A 14,052-nucleotide genomic window follows, 5' to 3' on the forward strand; every position below is an offset into this window, starting at 1 on the left:
CCTGGCCCTCCCATAGGTGGGTCCCTAGAGTTTGTCACACCCCTTCCTTGGGTATAAAGTAGGAACCCCTAACTACAGGACTTTAAATTTTACCTGGACTGAACTATTCCACAGAAACCAAGTACCTCGACGATCTGCACAACGCTGAACGACTGAATAATCTCCCTTGGAGTAAAGGAGTTACTCCCCTGCAAGGCAGGTACCTGAAACGCATCTGACCAGTTTGCATCTCCCGAGCTCCTGAGGACTCCGAAGATTTTTGCAACACAGGAGGTGGGTTCCCGAGGTCTCCGAGGTTGATCTGTGCTCTCAGCAATTCTGAGGCCCGTATCCCTCGTGGGGACCGTGCAACCAGAACCCCTGTGCACCGCGTACATTTGCAGCAGCATATGCTTTTTGGCGATCCCTGAGGCTGTGCTTTGGGCTACTTGTAGTCCTGACCCCAAGCAGTATTTCCACTGAAGATTTCCGGCCTACACTCCACAAGTGTTCCGTGGGCTGGTACTTTGTGATTCAGCTCGAGGTCCCTTCACGGTCCCTGGTCCGTTGACCTGTGGGTCCCTGTGAAGGTAACTTTGACTTTCCGTGGGCTTTCCTGGTTGCTCCAGACGTGCCCAGACTCTCCATAGCTAGGAGAGTCCCCAGGACCTTGCTGGTCCTCACCGAAGCATCTTTCTGCTGCCCGTGTGGGTTGCAGTTGCCAAGGCTTGTTAATGTTCAATCCGGACACTGACCCCCAAGCACTCGACATCCTTCGTGGGACAGCTCACCTCCGGAATTTGGTAGTCGTCAACGTCTCCTGGTCCCCGTTCCTGCAGAGTCAAGCTTCACCTATTATCACCTGAAACACCCAACATCGGTGGGCATTTGTCTATCCGACCCCTGGTCCCTGTGAAGTGACCCAGACTCTGTCCCCTCTGTTTTCAGGTTCTTCTCAGCTCCGATCCAGGCTTGGATCACACCGGACACTTTTTATCTTCCTGGCAGCAGCACTTCTTAGCATCACGCCATTGAAATTAACAAGTGTTTCCCACACCACTTGACCCCTATGCACCGGCTCCTCTGGGATAAGTAGCACGGGTACCTCTGTACTCTCAAGGGTGCTGGCCTTAGAACCTTCTATGATCCAAAGGGTTTGCTTGAAGTCCTTTCCTAAGTGTCCTTAATCTTTAAATTTCCAACCGCAACTTTCTCATAGAGTTGTACGGAGCTCGTGCCTGTGTTCACACACTGCACCCATCCTCCGTGGGTCCCCTGTGTCACTACCTTGGGTGGTTTCTTGGGGTCCCAGCAATTCTACGTGATCTAGGCACTGTATCTAGTCAAGTCGGTGTTGTTATACCACTTTCTTAATATCTGGTTTGGTTTCCCCCTGGAGCAGACTGTGTATTGTGCTATTTACTGTTCTAGTGATTTAATATTGTGTGCTGTATTCTCTAATTTCATAAAGAGGTTAGTAGAGAGTGTTTAGTAATAAATACATATATTTTATATATACCTTGTGTGGTTCTCCTTTCATTTGGTCATTCAGGAGGTTATAATATGGTAAACCAAGCTGCTTTACATTCCTTCGAGATTTAGCCTGAAGGCTGCTCTCCATAGCTACCACTAGGATAGCTTTCAATAAAGGTTGTCTTTAACCTAATCATCAATAAGGGTTGTTTGGACTGGTGCAAGGTGTCGACTTTAATCAGTGGACAGCATATACCAGGCCAACTTCTCACACCCTCCCTTCAGCAATAGCTTGAGAGAGCACTGTCCTGGCCTTCTCCGGACACTGAGGCAGCACGGGCGCCACCGTATCCCACACAGAGTGGGAATAAGGGCCCGAGAGGCATGCGGTGTTCTCAGACTGCAGCCCTGAACTGGCGTAAGAAAAAATCTTTTTACCGTATTGCTCCATTTTCTTGGATTCCCTGTCCGGTGGTGCGGAAAGGAATGCGCTCGGGGACGCAGAGGCTTGGACAACCAAGCTCTCAAGGGTGGGGTGTTGGGAAAGGAAAAAGAGGTCACCCTGGGCCAGATGATGGCGTCGGGCCACGTTCCTACCCACAGGAGCCCGTGTTGGGCCTGGACCAGGTGCCCAAAAGATCATCTGAAAGTGCATCGTTAAAAGGCAGAAATGGCTCCGAAGAGCTAGCCGCCGGCTGAAGCACTTCTGGCAGTTAGTCCTGACGGCCACTGTAGGGAGCTCGAGCCTCGGCCCCCCCCAATGCAACACCACTGCGTAACTTGCACCCTCCTCCTTTGCCACGGTAGGAGGAGAAAGCATGCCAAGGTCAGGAGAGGTATCAAGACCACTGGCATCCCCCAACTCCTCTGCCCAGTCCAGGTCAAACTCACATTTTGCTGTGAGAGGGTCCTCAGACCCCTCCCAGTTCTCCCCTTACTCCAAAAGCAGGGCGAAAATAAGGAGGACGGACATAGGGATAGAAATTCCCCATCGGCGTCGGAATCGGCGTCGAGCGGCGTCGGAATCGGCGTCGAGCGACACCGGTCCAGCGTCGTATCCACATAGGGGCTTAAAGCAGAGGAGATGTCGTCCGGTGGGCCGGGCAATGTCGGAGGTGGTGCCGGTGGGATCGTCGGTGGAGGTGTCACAATGTCAACCAGCGTCGACCAGGATCCAAGTCCGTATCCATGGGGGTCCTGCGGCGCCGGAGCCGCCGGCAGTAAAAGGCTAAGACCCCAGTCGGGCCCGTGGGGCCCGAAGGCACACTGGCGGGGCCCTGAAGGAGCACTGGCGGGGCCCGACGACCCAAAGAGGCGAGCCATGGCTGACAAATTCCTGCAGCTGGGCCGGAGTCGCTGACGGACCCGGGAAGGGTGGGTAGGTCCGTGGCGACTGCGTAGGCTCCACCGGAGCCGCGGGGGAGGCACCACCCGCACCCTCAGCCGTGATGGGCAAGGGCAAGTCTGAGAGCGATGGCGCTTCCTCCGCTTCTTGGAACGCTTCGTCTTACCTGACCCAGAATGCGAAGACTTCGATCCCGATAAACGGTGTTGGCGGCTCCGCGACCGGTACCTCGACCTCCCACGGGACCGGGATCTTGAGCAGCGCAGAGCTGACTGCCGGACTTCTAACAACTTTCGGGACCGCTCCCGCAAAGTCTTCGGCGCCATGGCCCGGCAGTTGGAGCACGACTTGGGGTGGTGGTCGCGCTCCTGGCAGTAAAGACACACGCAGTGCGGGTCCGTCACTGGACATCATGCGATGACAGTCCCCGCAGGTCCTGAAGCAGGGCATCCCTAATGCACCAGAAGTCGATCGACTTGAAAAATAGAGATACAAATCCTTGAAAAACTCAGTCAAAAAGTGACTGGGGGTACCACTCTCTCCCGATCTGCGCTTGATGGCGCGGAAAAAAAAAGAACTGACGACAGCGCGCGAGGACGGCATCTAAGTACCTGCGGCAACGTCATCTCGGCGAGCACGACGCCAATGACGGATGCGGAGCCACACAACGCCACCTTCTGACACGCAGGGGTACTGCTGACGAAAACTTTCCGGATCCAGTCTGACGCCTGGGATAATTCTAAGGTAAGGAATCTATCACTATGTGTTTCTTTCAGATTATCTCCGCTGCATCCCCTCTGTCAATGATGTAGGTCTTAGACTTGCTAATACCGTGACCTCCGTTGCCATTGATATCTGTCCTAATGAAGATATCATATAGTGTTTCCAGTAAAGCTGGGTGGGCAGTGCCTGAGTCTGTATTTATCCCTGTGATAACCAGTGTCCCCTTGTTTCCTTGCACTGGGATAGCTACTACCAGTATTGATTTTGGGGTCATACCAGCCATGCAATAGCAGGGTTCATCAATAGCTGCCTGCACTGTGGAGTCACCTGAAGCTCCCTCACAATTTGCTGTTGCTATGGGAGCTTGTTCCTGGCCATACCTATGATGCTGCCTGATAAGTGGCATCGGCTGAAGCACCTCTCCGATTCAGATGAGAGTCAATAGTGATGTTCGTCATACTACACTGTAGTTCACTCAGGTAAGCCTCTCCTCTCGTTTGTGGACTGTATTAGCGTTGAAAGCTCCTGGCCTATTCTATATGTAATATTTTCATTGGTCCCTTCCCCCATGCCTCCACCCCCGGTCCCCTAGAGACTTGATATAATCTGTCACAATGCAACCTATATGCTCCCCATTCAGTAGCTGCATTGAAGAGCAGTTGTCATAGTGGCTACAGACTTCAGGGCCATCCCCCTTCTTTGCCCTTTTCTTTCGCTTGTGCTTCTCCAGTCTCTCTACCATACCATGCCCTCTTTTTTGTCCTTTTCACTGTAGGACCTGGCCCTCTCTGCAGGGTCACCCCAAAATCTTCTGCCTTTTACCCTCCACATTTTTTCTGAATGTGTTTTTTGTTGGCCTTAGGGCTGTGTGCACTATACATCTGCCAACCATTAGTAACATGCTTGTGCTCTCTCCCCTAAACATGGTTTAATCAGCTTACACCCGATTGGCATATTTAATTTAGTTATAAGTCCCTTGTTGTGTGGTATATCATATACCCAGGGCGTGTAAATAAAATGCTACCAGTGGGCCTGCAGCACTTACACCCACTTAAGTAGCACTTTAAAACATGTCCCATGTCTGCCATTGCAGCCTGAAAGCAGTTTTAAACTGCCAAGTTGATTTGGCAATATAACCCCTTTGCCAAGGCTAAAACTCCCTTTTTATTGCATATACATCACCCCTAAGGTAGGCCGCAGGTTGCCTTGTAATTTTAAAAAAGGGACATGTACTTTTAAGTTTTACATGTTCTGGTAGTGAAAACCCCCCAAATTAGTTTTTCACTACTGTGAGACCTACCCCTCTTATTGGATAACATTGCAGATTCCCTATTGCCTTTATTATTATCTAATTCTATCTGGGAGCAGGAAGATATATCATGTTTGGTGTCTTTAGAATTGTAAGGAAAAATACTATTACATGGTGAAGTCATGTTTTTGATTACGATTTTGAAAAATACACTTTTAGAAAGTTGGCATTTGTCTGCATTTTGTGTCTGCATCCTGCCTTTGGTCACATTACTGGGTGCAACTGACAGACTTTATGAAATCGACCCAGACAGTCACACAGTAAAGGGATTAGGTGTGCCTCAATGGGTCATCTGCTGGCAAGACCAGAGGGGCGGAGCTCAGAACAGTTCCACTTGCAACTGAATAGGGTGTGCTATGCCTTTGCTCAAACGACCTATCAACTCCACATTGTCACTGCAACCAGTTTGGAGCCAGGGCAGTCAGGAAATTCCTTGCACTTTAAAGCCACTGTCTAGAAGCTTTCCAAACGTTCCAGAACCAGGGCAGAAGGTTATACAAATAGGACCTCATACACCAACTCTTCAGTACACTTCTGGACATGTGGACCCTGGCAGGAAGGACTACTATACTTCTGAAAGGACTACTACTCTGCTGGACTGCTGCCCTCTAGCCTAGGAGAGGAGAACAGGACCTACAATAATCCCAGGATCACCAAAGTGACTCCAAGAGCTAGGCTGCTGGCCTCCCGACCTGAGTCTCAGGGGCATAAAAGGTTCCCCAACAACTTGCACCAGCCCCTGGTAGCAGTTGAAGCGAGTTCCTGACCCCAAGTGGTGCCCCTCAGGGCCTGGACCCTTGTTGTGGCCCTAGAGAGCTGTAGTGAGGTTTTTAGGCTCTTCAAAACCAGGCCAGTTCGCCCCACTCACGCGGCCATTCAACACAAACCTCCGGCAGCCGCCCCTTCATGCTTTAGCATTGACCGCTCACAGGTACACCAATCGAGCAGCTCCGGCAACACCTGGCCTGCCCTTTGCACTACTCCATAAGCCTCCCGCAACACTCTCCCTGCTCCTCACAGCCCCTCTATCGCGAATGGGACTCTTGGCAAAATTAATCTGGTGACTGTAGCAAGCCTGTGCTCTATCGCAGTCAACCCGAAAGTGTGACTCTGACCCGGTCGAGCACGACCAGATTTCCATAGTTGGAGCTTTATGCTTTTTAGCACAATTTTTTATGAAATCTTTCAAATTCATAACTCTGGTTCTACTGATAGGATTTTTGTCTGTTTGGAGTCTAATAATTTATTAAAATGTATTCTATCCGTCTAAATTGTTGTGAGATTTGTTTTCACTTTATTACTGTTTGTGTCAGCATAAAGACTTTACACATAACCTCTAAGTTGTGCCAAGCTACCCAGAATTGAGCACAGGTTAACTTAGTGACTTTTTGTGATTCACCCTGCAAGGGATTGTGGATGATGCTTGATCAGGGCTCACAACCCATTCAACCCACAACCCAATTTCTCACATTCATCTTTTGTGCCTCCACCTCCAACATAACACCTTTCACAGTCCTACCACCAATTGGAGCTTTGGAGAGGTAGTCCATGCCTAGGTGGTAACTCCAATAACCCTCTCCCTAGCTATTGGGAGATCTGTGCAGCATTCCTGGAAACACAGTCCAAGTGCTGTCTGTATGGAGGTCCAAACGTCTCGTAGAGGAACCCGGACAGTAAACACAAGGGCAGAACTGGTAAACATGTGATAATCATAGAGAGAAACCGGTAGTATAAGTGCAAATATCAAGCACATTGGCGAAAGTGATGGACACTGGCACCCCTGTGCACATCCAAGACTGCATTCCCCAAATGTACTCCCAGAGGCCTTCCCCCAACTCCATGGGAAAGATCAGCTCCGGCAAGGGAAATCCCCCTAAAGAGAGCACTGTTGCAGGGAAGGCTTGTGGAAAGGAGCCCAGTATACACAGAGGCAGTACCTAAAAGTACTGACGCAGTCAATTCTGATTTGAAAGGACCAGACAAGGGAAAGCTCAGAACCCGTAAGTTAGTACTCCCTCACTGATAGGCATGCTGAAATGATGCAGTTGGAGATTAGAAAGAAGGACAGGCTCAGGACGGGTAGGCCCTCTCCCTTTATCTTTAAGAGAAGGTCATAAAACCAGCAGGGGTCCTAGAGGTGACGGTGTTGACCTTCTTAACGTAAGTATCAGGGCTCATCTTCCTACAGAAATTTATCACTCAAGCAGTCATCAGGAAGTGCTGGCAAGTCTTCCAAGACAATAAGTAGGAAGTATCCTACAATTCCTTAAATGTGTCTGTTGGATGGGAGCTAACATCAATGGGGAAGAGGTTCATGATGTAGATGATGAACACCGGACAGGACATCGCATCCTTCCTCAAAAAGTACGTCGTCTTCAGAATGTAAATAACCACAATTAAAATTCAATCTATCCTTAAAAGTGTTTTGTTCTTAAGAAAAAAAGGTGCAGCCATGTCACTTATATAGCAGTGTTTGTTGTATAACTTAAGAACCAAAGTTCAGTGTTTCTTTTTTTGGGGTGTCTGAGTGTGTCTTCGCCTACGGTGTAGTGCGTGCCTTGTAAAAGCAGAGTTCTTTGCAAAGGTGGTGTGCTTGCTGAGTAGCATTATTTGCCTTACCAAGCAGTGTTAACCATAAGACTTTGCGTTCAAAATTAAATCACCTTTTATCAACTGTATTTGCATTTAGAGTCCTAGACAACATTTAATGTCTAGGATGTGTTTTATGAACAACTTGAATTTCATGGGTGTATCAAACCTAAGTTTGGCAATGCTGCAAATAGAACAAGCCCTGCAATGTAATGCCAATAGGTCTGCCTTATAATGGAACCTACCGCTTTATTGTCTGGTGAGATTAGGCACTCAATAAGTCACTGTCATACACGCATTCTGTCAATCAATCTTGCACTCATGCACGCATTCACTCATTCTTGGATTTACCCACATACCACAATAAAACACACGGGCACAAACTCAACAAGTATATACATGCCGGTTTTAGGTACTATTTCTATAACTGGCCACTTATCTTTTGGAAAAAATAAGTTTTGTTGTTATCTTTTATTAAATAAAACCTTTTTGGAATACCTAAGAACATTATTCATAGTAATTAGTAACTCTACACACACATCTTTTTAGGAGATTCAACCATGAAACATACAGTGTCATATAATATATTTATACCTTGGGAAGCATTGTTGTTTTGTTGAAATGGCTTCTCGCTTGTGTTTTCAAGCACCAGGAGTTGGTTTTCATGGTTAGAAAGCGCCATGCAGTCTACGGAGCCTTTTGGGTCACCGAGGCCTTGCACATTCAAAAAATCACCAGACTCCTCCATTTTTTTCTTGAGTCTCAATGAATGTAACAGCCAAGGGCCAGAAAACTTCATTGCAACAAATCGAACAGTGTTTGCTCCTACTTCTAGAGTCTGGTCCAGTTTTACCAGGTCCTGTGATGAAAAAAATAGACATTACTTTCTGCTGTGTCAAATCTTAAATCCTGTTTGTATCATGTTCATATACTCCTATGCAGTACAGTGTGAATATTCAATATATATTCAAGAATATATCAATATGTTGTAATCGAATATGGATATCATTGTATAATACTTTGGAATGTCATACCTTTGAATATGCTTTCTGATTTTCATTAAAGAACAAGTTACTTTCCTTCAGTAACGATATATCTGTAAGAAACATTAGTAGTGATAGATTCCTTACCTTAGAATTACCCCGAGGCGTCAGACTGAATTGGGAAAGTTTTCATCAGCAGTACCCCTGCGCGACGGTAGGTGGCGTCGTGCGGCTCCGTGTCCGTCGTGTTCGCCGAGAGGACGTCGCAGGCACTACTTAAACGCCGCCCATGCACGCGGACGTCAGTTCTGTACATGACTTTCCACACCAGGAACCCAAAGCCATCCAAGATACGGACCACTGGTGCATTGAAACTAGGGCCCTGAAAGGGATGACCTTAACCCTAGAAATCAGCTCGCTGAACGGGGAGGATGGGTGGGGCGGTAAGGAATCTATCACTACTAATATTTCTTACAGATATATCATTAATGAAGGTAAGTAACTTGTTCATCTGAAAGAAACACATGGTGATAGATTCCTTACCTTAGAATTGATACCCCAGCAATACCAACTCCGGTGGTGGGTCTACGGACCAAGATCACACCAGGAAGTCCCGGAGAAAAGAATGGCCAAAGAAGCCGTCTCTCCAGACTTGGCTGTCCAGGCAATAATGCTTAGTAAACGTGTGCAGTGAGGCTCATGTGGCTGCCGGACAGATGTCTTGTAGGGGGACACCACGTCCCAATGCAGTAGTGGCTGCAGCACTCGAGTGGAATGAGCACGCAGTCCCACCGCAGGTTCTTTTTTAGCCAAAGAGTAACAGGCTTTGATACACAAGACGACCCAGCGGGATATAGTCCTCTTGTGTACTGCCCGACCTTTCTTGGTGCCAACCTAGCCAACAAAGAGTTGGTCATCCACCCGGAACTGTTGTGTGCGGTTGAGATCAAATGAGAGCGCACGTTTTGGGTCCAGACGGTGGAGCCTCTCTTCCTTTCTGGAAGGATGCAGAGGCGGAAAGAAGGTGGGCGAGGTAATAGTCTGCCCAATGTGAAAGGCCATAACAACTTTTGGCAAAAAGGAAGGATGGGGCCTGAGCACAACCTTGCCCAGAAGGACCGACAGAAAAGGAGGCTGACAAGAAAGAGCATGTAGCTCAATCACCCGCCTAGCGGCGGTGATGGCCACCAGGGAGGCAGTCTTCAAGGTCAAAAGACGAAGAGGTCGGGGGAGGAGCCAAGATGGCGACCGGGACGGCAGCGTAGGCTCCCGGCCCCGTGAACCTCCGCATCCCGCACAGATATCCTGCATGAGATCCTTAGCCTGCGCTATATGCCCGTGTTGGTGACTGAGAGCGGCAACCGATCGTGTGATCCTGAAGTTTCTGGCGGCGGTACCGCCGGAGAAATGTCCATTTGAAGTTTGCGGCCTGTGCAACCCTGGAACCGGGACCTCGGGTGGACAACATGGCCGGGCGGCAGTTCAACAACAGCGGCCTTTGGTGACTGGGTGGAGTCGGACTACCGGAGCGGGGCGAATATTGGCCTACATTTCGCCGTGGTCGTTCCTACCACTAAGCGTAGCGGAACGAGTGCATGCCCGAGGTGGCAATTCCAAGATTCTCCGGTAATTGCCTCAGCCTTCGCCGGTGAGCTGCCCGGACGCCGCCCGTGACTCGCCCCGATTCTCGCGGGCGCGGGTCCGTGGTGGGGATGACTGTTGCCCGTGACCATACACCGGATATATATTTTTGCCTGCCCCCGGAGCCCTGTTTCCAGTGACATGGAACTTGAGGTGCTTGTGCCTGAGTCCCGGTCCCAATCTGGGGTGGACCTACCCGGCGGCCATCTTGATAGGACGAAGTCTACCATCCTGTACACTGGGTCTCAGCAAGATTGGGAGTGTGCGACTATGAGAAGCGTAGCGGAGCAAGCGCTGGGAGCTGCGCTGGGGTACGGTGACCTTCTCGAAGCTCTCGGTGCCCTTCATTCCACCTTGGTTCACGGCGCCTGGGTATTGGGGAGAAAGCTTGATGGTGTGGCATCAGCGTCGGAACAGTTGCGGCCTGCCTGTCCCCAGGTACACAGGGATTTGCTACACTTCACACAGGAGGACAGTGTCGTGGCCGCCCCGGTGAATAGGGAAAAGCTGGAAACTCCGGACAGTGTACCAACGTGTGATCGGCTGGCTGTGGGTCTGGTCTGTTCCGGAGGTTTTGGATCTGAGTGGGGGGTGGCGGCTTTGTCCCACGCGCAGCATCCGGCGACCCAGGCAATACTCAAGCAACGGTCGCCTGCTCAGGCTGATTCCGCCTTCCTGGACCTTGTGTGCAGTGCAGATCCTGGGGCAGCACTGGGAAAGACGACCCTCCATAATGCTGACTGTGTCGGTATTCAGAGACATCCACCCTACATGTGTGTGTCGCTTCCTGGTCTTTTTTGGACACTCCTCTTCCTTGTAACATTGGACATGGCACTGGGTCGATGGGTATGCATGGGTAGATTCGCAAAGAGTGGCCAAGGATAAGGCTGATCCTTCAGAGGTGGGCATCTAATAGGCGGGCGGGCTCAGGGGTTGCGTGCTCTCACGGCATAACTGTTAGTGTAATAGGTGCATAATGCTCCCCATTTTTCTTTGACATGGTCGATTTTGCGTTGTTTACTGTTTTCTTTGGGGGAAAACATATTGTGCGGGAGGGAGAAGCCGGGGGCATGTTTTGAAGGCCCTCCTCCAGTTTCTTAATACTCTCTCTACCCCCCCGTCTGGTGGGGTTTCTTTTCTGACTCCTTTTTCTCTGTTTCTCCTATATTTCGGGTCTGGCTCCGGGGCGACAGGCACACTGCTGGGGGGGGGGGCCGTACTCATCTGCAGAGGTGCAGGGTGGGGGGTTGGGGGAGGGGATTCTTTAGTCTTTAACCCCTTTTTTTCCATGGCCTCCTTTTTCTTCTCTTATTCTTCTTTGTCTTTCTTCTCTGGGATCAGTAAGGTAGGACTCCTTCGCTGTTAATCACTGCTTTTTCATGTGTGCCTCAATTTCCGTGGTGTTTTCTGGGTCCTAGGGCAGGGGGCTGCAGGCGCAAATGGCCGTGATATTCCTCCACATCCTGAACTTCCTGTTTCAGCGCCATTGACTTGATAGATTGCTGCTTATTGTTGACGTTTATACTCTGCCTGCCATTCTTCGCTGCTGGGAAATTGTTCGGCACCTGATCCTTCCATCCCTTATTATAAAATGAAAACCTTTTGTATCCTGGTCTCTTACTTGGGCTGTTCAGTGGCCGAGAGTATACTAGCAGGGAGACTCTGCTCCCCGAGGTGCCGCCTGTGATAAAATTTGCTTCCTGCTACTCTGACTGCTTAGCGGCCGGCCCCGGGGGTTGTAGGCCCATACTTGTAATTGATTGAAATGTCAATAAAGGTTTTTACAAAAAAAAAAAAAAAAAAAAGACGAAGAGGTCAGTTGTTAAGGGGCTCAAAGGGAGAGCACATCAAGTACGTAAGAACCAGATTCAAGTCCCACTGTGGCATCACGAAAGGAATAGGAGGAAAAAGGTGTGTAATGCCTTTGAGAAATCTATTTAGAACAGGGGACTTGAAAAGAGAGGGCTGATCAGGGAGCCTGAGAAAGGCCGAAATGGCAGAAAGATAAACTTTTGATAGTGCCCAGAGCAGAACCCTGCCGGGCCAAAGAAAGAAGGAACAGAAGGACCACGGAAAAAGGGGCAGAAAGGGGATCCACAGCGTTTGCTGTACACCATGCCACAAACTTGGTCTACCTGCAGGCATATGCTACATTAGTGGAGGGACGCCTGGCTGCCAGAATGACATCACAAACTTCAGGAGGCAAGTCGGAAGGAATCAACTGCTGCCGCTCAATTGCCACGTAAAGAGGTGGACGTTGGACAGGTTCAGGTGGAGAACCATCCCCTGCTGCTGCAACAGAAGATCCTCCAGAAGAGGCAGTCTGATCCGAAGATCAATGCTCAGACTGAGTAGCTCGGGATAGCATACTCTAAGTCCACTCTGGGGTCACAAGAATGGTTTGTTTTCGGTTTCGCCTGATCTTCTTCAGCACTCCTGGCAGAAGTGGTATAGGCGGAAATGCGGCGTACAACAGACCGCAACGCCATTCGCGACGAAAAGCGTCGCTGAACAATCGCCGCCTTGGTAATTCCAACACGCAGAACTGAGGACATCACGCGTTCTCTTCAGTGGCCAATACATCTAACCAAGGCTCTCCTCACTGCTGAAAGAGACCTTGCGCCACCTCCGAGTAAAGACGCCATTCGTGATGCACAAGTTACTACTTGTGTAACGATATATCTGTAAGAAACATCAGTTAGTGATAGATTCCTTCCGTTAGAATATCCCCAGGCATCTGACTGGATCCGGAAAGTTTTGCTAGCAGTACCCCTGCACGTCAGTGGTGGCGTCATGCGGCTTCGCGTCCGTCGCTGGCTTCCTAAGCACCGAGATGACGTCACGGAGACTACTTAGGTGCCACCCATGCACGCTGACATCAGTTCTGTTCACGACTTTCCGCACCAGGAACGCAGAGCCATGCAAGAAACTGACCACTGGTGCCATGAAACTAGGGCCCTGAAAGAGGATGACCTTAACCCTAGAAATCTGTTCGCAGAAAGGGGAGGATGGGTGGGGCGGTAAGGAATCTATCAGTAACTAATGTCTCTTACAGATATATTGTTACACAAGTAGTAACTTTTGCATCTGAAAGAGACACGTTAGTGATAGATTCCTTACCTTAGAATAGATACCCCAGCAATACCAACCCCGGTGGTGGGTCTGCGAACAGATTACACCAGAAAGTCACAGAGAACAGAACGGCCAAAGAATCTGTCTCTACGGACCGGACTGTCAAGGCAGTAATGCTTGGTAAACGTGTGCAGTGAAGCCCACGTAGCTGCCTGACAAATGTCCTGCAAGGGGACGCCGCGTCCCAAGGCAGTAGTGGCTGCCGTCGCCCTGGTAGAATGGGCACACAGCCCCACAGGAGGCTCCTTCTTAGCCAACGAGTAACATGCTTTGATGCACAGAACGACCCACCGAGAGATGGTTCATTTGTGCACGGCCCGACCTTTTTTGGCGTCCACGTAGACAACAAAGAGCTGGTCATCCACCCGGAACTGCAGTGTGCGCTTCAGATATAACGACAGCGCACATTTTGGGTCCAGACGGTGGAGCCTCTCTTCCTCTTTTGAAGGATGCGGAGGTGGAAAGAAGGTGGGCAAAGTGATGGTCTGCCCGATGTGGAAGGGCGTGACAACCTTTGGCAAGAAAGAAGGACGGGTCCTTAAAACCACCTTGTCCGGATGAACAGAAAGGAAAGGAGTTTTAGAAGAAAGAGTCTGGAGCTCACTCACTCTTCTGGCAGAGGTGATAGCTACCAAGAAAGCCGTTTTGAGAGTGAGAAGACTCAAAGGACAGGTATGAAGGGGCTCAAAGGGAGCGCACATCAGATATGTCAAGATAAGGTTTAAGTTCCATTGAGGCATTATGAACGGCACAGGAGGAAACGTGTGCGTAATGCCTTTTAGGAAACGGTTAACAACCGGGGACTTAAAAAGAGAAGGCTGATCTGGAAGCCGTAACAAAGGCAGAGATGGCCGAAAGATAACCTTTGATAGTGCCCA

At 49.7% G+C, this 14,052-nt stretch overlaps 1 protein-coding gene across 2 annotated transcripts in view; it reads right to left on the reverse strand.

Annotated features, from left to right (window-relative positions):
* GTF3C1 (general transcription factor IIIC subunit 1) overlaps positions 1 to 14,052 on the reverse strand; it is a 1,956,011-nt gene that overhangs the window by 301,486 nt on the left and 1,640,473 nt on the right. For both annotated transcript variants that reach the window (XM_085632176.1, XM_085632175.1), the window contains exon 34: positions 8,013 to 8,277. In XM_085632176.1, the coding sequence (XP_085488302.1) occupies positions 8,013 to 8,277 (265 nt within the window). The remainder of the gene's footprint in view (positions 1 to 8,012; positions 8,278 to 14,052) is intronic.

Source organism: Triturus cristatus, chromosome 10, assembly GCF_964204655.1.
Source record: "Triturus cristatus chromosome 10, aTriCri1.1, whole genome shotgun sequence".
Lineage (NCBI taxonomy): Eukaryota > Metazoa > Chordata > Amphibia > Caudata > Salamandridae > Triturus > Triturus cristatus.